This window comes from Papaver somniferum, chromosome 1 (assembly GCF_003573695.1).
Source record: "Papaver somniferum cultivar HN1 chromosome 1, ASM357369v1, whole genome shotgun sequence".
Classification (NCBI taxonomy): domain Eukaryota; kingdom Viridiplantae; phylum Streptophyta; class Magnoliopsida; order Ranunculales; family Papaveraceae; genus Papaver; species Papaver somniferum.
The window spans coordinates 137,462,427-137,467,766 of record NC_039358.1 but is presented as its reverse complement, the minus strand read 5'-3'; the positions used below and the strand labels follow the sequence as shown (position 1 = coordinate 137,467,766).

Here is a 5,340-nt window from a genome sequence, read left to right as displayed (position 1 = left end):
TGTGGGGAATAAAGATTCTACTTTAGTTCTATTGGCCGAAATTTTAAATGGTGGATTAACCAGAAGCTCCGGTTAAAGATTCTACTACTTCAACTACGAAGTCTCTTCCTCTCGGATCTCGGAGATTATCACAAGAGGAACAAAGAAAACGTCGAGCTAAAGGTCTATGCTTCAATTGTGATGAATTTTATAGACCAAATCATCTGCGTAATGGAAGACTTACTATCTTGGATGTTGATGAAGATATTATTGAAACTATTGAAGATATTTCTGCTGCTGAACCTGAAACTAAGTGTTCTGATGAGACTGCACAAGAGCCTAAGATTTCTTTGCACTCTCTGATGGGTACTCCCTTTCCTAGAACAATGCAGATTTCTGGTTTCTCTAAGGGACAAGCTCTAATAGTCCTTGTAGATTCGGGTTCTACAAACAATTTTATGCATCTGAAGTGCTAAGCAGTGCGGTTATCGTATTTGTTCCAAGGATGCGGAATTACGTGTAACAGTAGGTGATGGTGGACATATAAGTAATCAGGGTTCTTGTTTTAATGTTCCCTTTAACTTGCAGGGTTATAACTTCACTTATGATTTCCATCTATTGCCTGTCAGTGGTTGTGATGCTGTGTTGGGCATTCAATGGTTGCAGACATTAGGAGAAATCTCTTGGGATTTTACAGCATTAACTATGAAGTTTAAAATTAATGCAACTGACATTGTTTTAGTTGGCAACAATTCTTCAACTGTGATGATGTTGGATAGCGTTCCCATGCAACGCTTATTAGACATGGAACAATATGGGATTCTGTTCCAATTATGTGAATTCAATGCGAGTTCATCTGTATTTAATGCAGAACTGCGACCAGAGATTTAGCAATTATTGTCAACTTATTCTGACATTTTTAAGACTCATGATTCATTACCACCTTCAAGGCAGCATGATCATCACATTCCTTTATTGCTGATTATTCTCCAGTTAATGTTAGACCGTATAGGTATTCACATTTTCAGAAGACTGAGATTGATAAAATAGTTGCTGAGTTAAAAGAAGCTGGATTAATCCGTCCTAGCTCTAGTCCCTTTTCGTCTCAAATTTTAATGGTCCGTAAAAAGGATGGCACTTAGAGAATGTGTGTCGACTATCGTGCACTAAATAAAATTACTATCAAGGATCATTTTCCTATTCCTATGGTTGATGAACTCTTGGATGAGCTACACGGTGCATGCTTCTTTACAAAGCTGGATTTACGATCGGGTTATTATCAGATTCGTCTCTTCGGGCCAGATATTGCTAAGACTGCTTTTCGGACACACGATGGACATTATGAGTTCTTGGTCATCCCTTTTGGACTTTACAATGCTCCAGCTACTTTTCAAAGCTTAATGAACGATATATTCAGACCTCATTTACGCAGGTTTGTGCTCGTTTTTTTTATGACATATTGGTGTATAATAAGAGTCTTTCTGAGCATCTCAAGCATTTATCTATTGTGTTTGATATTTTACGTTCTAATCAACTGTTCGTGAAAGAGTCTAAGTGCACATTTGCTCAATATTCTGTGGGATATCTAGGCCATGTTATCTCATCTGATGGAGTTTCCGTTGAGGATGATAAAATTAAAAGTATTACATCGTGGCCCATTCCTAACACAGTTAAAGAACTTCGAGCATTTCTGGGTTTAGCCGGTTATTATCGCAAGTTTGTCAAGAACTTTGGCATTATCAGTAAACCTTTAACTCAGTTATTGAAGAAAGACGCTTTTTTTTTGGAATGATGCCGCTACATCTTCATTCAAATTATTACAACTTGTTGTTACTACAACTCCTGTCTTAGCATTTCCAGATTTTACAAAGGATTTTTATCTTGAATGTGATGCATCTGGTGGTGGTTTGGGCGCCGTATTAATGCAGTCTGGCGGACCCATTACTTACTACAGCAAGCCGCTATCTGGTAAAAATTTGAATCTTTCAGTTTATGACAAGGAAATGTTAGCAGTCGTGTCTGCTGTTCAGAAGTGGCGTCCGTATTTAATGGGGAGACATTTTAAAATATATACTGATCATAGGAGCTTGAAATACTTCTTAGATCAAAAGTTATCATCAATTGAGCAGAAAAAATGGCTTTCCAAATTATTGGGTTATGACTATGAGATTGTTTTTAGACACGGGAAGAAAATATAGTTGTTGATGCATTGTCTCGAATTCCAGGACCTCAGCTTATATCACTTTCAGCACCTATATTCTCTGGAGTACATGCTACTGTCAATGAATGTCATCAAGATGAGGAATACGGGTCACTTATTATTAATTTGCGTGGTAATTTGGAGTTTAAACGCAATTTTACGTATGTGGATGGCATACTAAGATATAAGCAAAGGATTGTGGTTGTTTCTTCTTCCTCGTGGTGCTCCAAATTACTTGAGGAATTTTACACAACCCCATTAGGTGGACATTCAGGTTACTTACGAACCTTCAAGCGACTACAACAAAAATTTTATTGGAAAGGCATGAAGCATTCGATTAAGAAGTTCATTGACCGTTGTGACATTTGCCAACGGAACAAGTCTGAATCAATAGCTCCCCCTGGACTTTTGAATCCCTTTGCTATCCCTGCTGACGTGTGCCTTGATATTTCAATCGACTTCATTGATGGATTCCCATTATCTAATAGAAAAAGCTCAATTCTAGTTGTTTTTGATCGACTATCGAAATATGCGCATTTTATTGCTTTGTCTCATCCTTATTCTGCTAGCACAGTTGCTGAAGTATTTGTGAGAGAGATAGTTCGACTTCATGGGATGCCCAAGAGTATTGTCAGTGACAGAGATGCGATATTCATGAGCAATTTTTGGACTGCTTATTTTTCTTTGCAGGGTACTCAGTTATGCCACAATACGGCGTACCATCCACAATCATACGGTCAGACTGAAGTTACTAACCGCACCTTAGAGTGCTATTTGCGCTTCTTTGCTGGTATGAAGCCAAAGGAATGAGTTAAATGGCTCCCTTGGGATGAATGGTGGTATAACACAAGATTTCATACTGCCATCAAAATGACTCCTTATGAAGCTTTGTATAGTAGGCCTCCTCCAACTATTCTATCATATTTACCAGGATCTACAACAGTGAATGATGTTGATGTTAACCTCCAGGCACGGGATCACACACTTCAACTTTTAAAGTCTCACTTGCATGAAGCTCAAGCTAGAATGAAAAAATATGCTGACATTCATCGCACAGAACGTAGCTTTGAGACAGATTATGGGGTTTATTTGCGCCTACAGCCTTATAGACAAACTACTGCTGCCACTCAGTCATTCTCAAAGCTCTCTCCACGGTTTTATGGACCCTTTCGAGTATTAGAGAAGATTGGAACTGTGGCTTATAAACTAGAGCTTCCTACCACCAGTCGTATCCACCCTGTTTTCCATGTCTCTCAACTGAAAAAGAAACTAGGAATGACTGTTAATGTTGTTATTATCCTACCAGACATCATCGACTACGACAAATGGGAACCAGATGCAGTTTTGCAGCGTCGAATGTACAAGAAAGGTAGTCATGCTGGTACTCAGTGGCTTGTGCAATGGAAACATCATCTTACAGATGAAGCAACTTGGGAAGACGCTGACGATTTCATTACACGTTTTCAGAATTTGCAAAATTTGCGACTTGAGGACAAGTCTGTTTCCCAGAAGGGTGGGATGTTATGATACCAACACCACATTGCTACCTGACTTCCATATTTAGCTCTATTAGTTTTCCTTATTTAGTTTAAACGTGTTTTCCTAGTTTAGGAAGTTATTAAACTCTAGTATTTACTTGTTATTCAAGGATTCAAAGCTATATATATATATATATAGCCTAGCCGCAGTTTGTTAGAATAATCAACCAATACAATTCAGTTCTTTCAGTCCGTTTATTACTTTCAAGGTTGCTAACCCCAAAGAAAACAGGTTTTATCCTAGGGTTCTTGACTGCTAAGTGTTTTTTTCCTTGTGTTTTGGTCTAGAACCCTAACATGTAATCGGACACTGGACATTTGATTTTTATTGTTATGATGATTTTTTTTATGTGATAGAATCATGATGAAAAATATAGTTTAATCGTGATTCATCTGATTGATATGATTTCGTGATGTATATCATGATGTGACTTTATTTTTATAATTTTGATATAATGAATTTGGTAATTTATAAGATTTTTAAGATTTAGTTATTTTAGGTATCTTTTTCCTTGAATGTGATTGGTTGAAAATATATATTGTGGGGAATAAAGATTCTATTTTAGTTCTATTGGCCGAAATTTTAAATAGTGAGGCCAGAATTAACCAGAAGCTCCGGTTAATGAGAGCGCTCCAAAAAACTCTAGCCATATAGAGAATTTCTTTGAAATCATGAAAATAATATAAAATTAGGAAAGGTTCAGGGGACCGGGCCACTAGCCGGCCGACCATCCCCTAGCCATGGACGGTCCCACACTCCTCTTATTTTATTATTATTATTATTGTTGTTGTTGTTTCCTTCATCTCATGGAAAATCCTTCACTTCAAGAAAACTCCTTAGTTTCAACAAACTCCTTGATTTCATGATATTTTCTTAAAATCATGAAAATAATATAAAATTAGGAAAAGTGCCATGGGACCGGGATGATTGGCCGGCCGGCCGTGCCCTAGCCATAGCCGGTCCTACACTTCATGATTCCTTATTTTATTATCATTTCCTTCATCTTATGAAGTTCCTCAGTTTGAGCAAAACCCCGATTTCTTCATATTTTCTCAAATGTTGCTCAAACGCGCATCAGAAAATATCAAAATTCTCGGGACTGAGACACGAACACTTTGGTGACATGGGAATATTACCTTGACCGGACAAGGTTGTCCCTTTGGCTTGAAAGAAGCCGGTCCCACATATTTTCATAATTTGACCTAATTTGTTCATATTAGGTTCAATCCCTTCCAAACAACTTGGAATTTCATCAAATGATCGTCAGTCGATCCCATGACCCACCAGGGTCGGTTCTACGACCCCTTGGTCGGTCCCTCATCTCTTCATAATTAGGTTTTATCACCTAAGGCTCAAACGAGCACTATTTTAATAAATGATTAAACCAGCATTTAATCATCCTTTCACCAACTGGTCTTCAAGAGACTTTGGTATTTGCTCACTCGAGAATATGGGCGCTGCATGGCCGGTCCATCATCCCATGTAGCTGGTCCCTCCTTCACTCTGTGGTTGATTTTCAATAAATCATCAATTAATCAGCAATTGATCAAAATTAGGGTTTTGAATCCAAGACTCATAATTCTAAACAGGTTCAAACACTAATAATTTTACCTTGATCCCGT

At 37.8% G+C, this 5,340-nt stretch overlaps 1 protein-coding gene across 1 annotated transcript; it reads left to right on the top strand.

Annotated features, from left to right (window-relative positions):
• Positions 1-1,184: 1,184 nt before the first annotated feature.
• Positions 1,185-2,989, top strand: LOC113351217. The gene is made up of 4 exons (XM_026595244.1): positions 1,185-1,411; positions 1,456-1,721; positions 1,840-2,003; positions 2,159-2,989. Exons 1-4 carry the CDS (start codon positions 1,185-1,187, stop codon positions 2,987-2,989), a joined length of 1,488 nt encoding a protein of 495 aa, XP_026451029.1.
• Positions 2,990-5,340: the final 2,351 nt, after the last annotated feature.

Bases quoted from the DNA above. Each gene is read 5' to 3' on its own strand.
- LOC113351217 (XM_026595244.1), top strand. From the start codon at position 1,185: ATGGTTGATGAACTCTTGGATGAGCTACACGGTGCATGCTTCTTTACA. The intron at 1,412-1,455 runs GTTTGTGCTCGT...GTATAATAAGAG, and splicing joins TTCAGACCTCATTTACGCAG to TCTTTCTGAGCATCTCAAGC. The intron at 1,722-1,839 runs GTAAACCTTTAA...TAGCATTTCCAG, and splicing joins CAAGAACTTTGGCATTATCA to ATTTTACAAAGGATTTTTAT.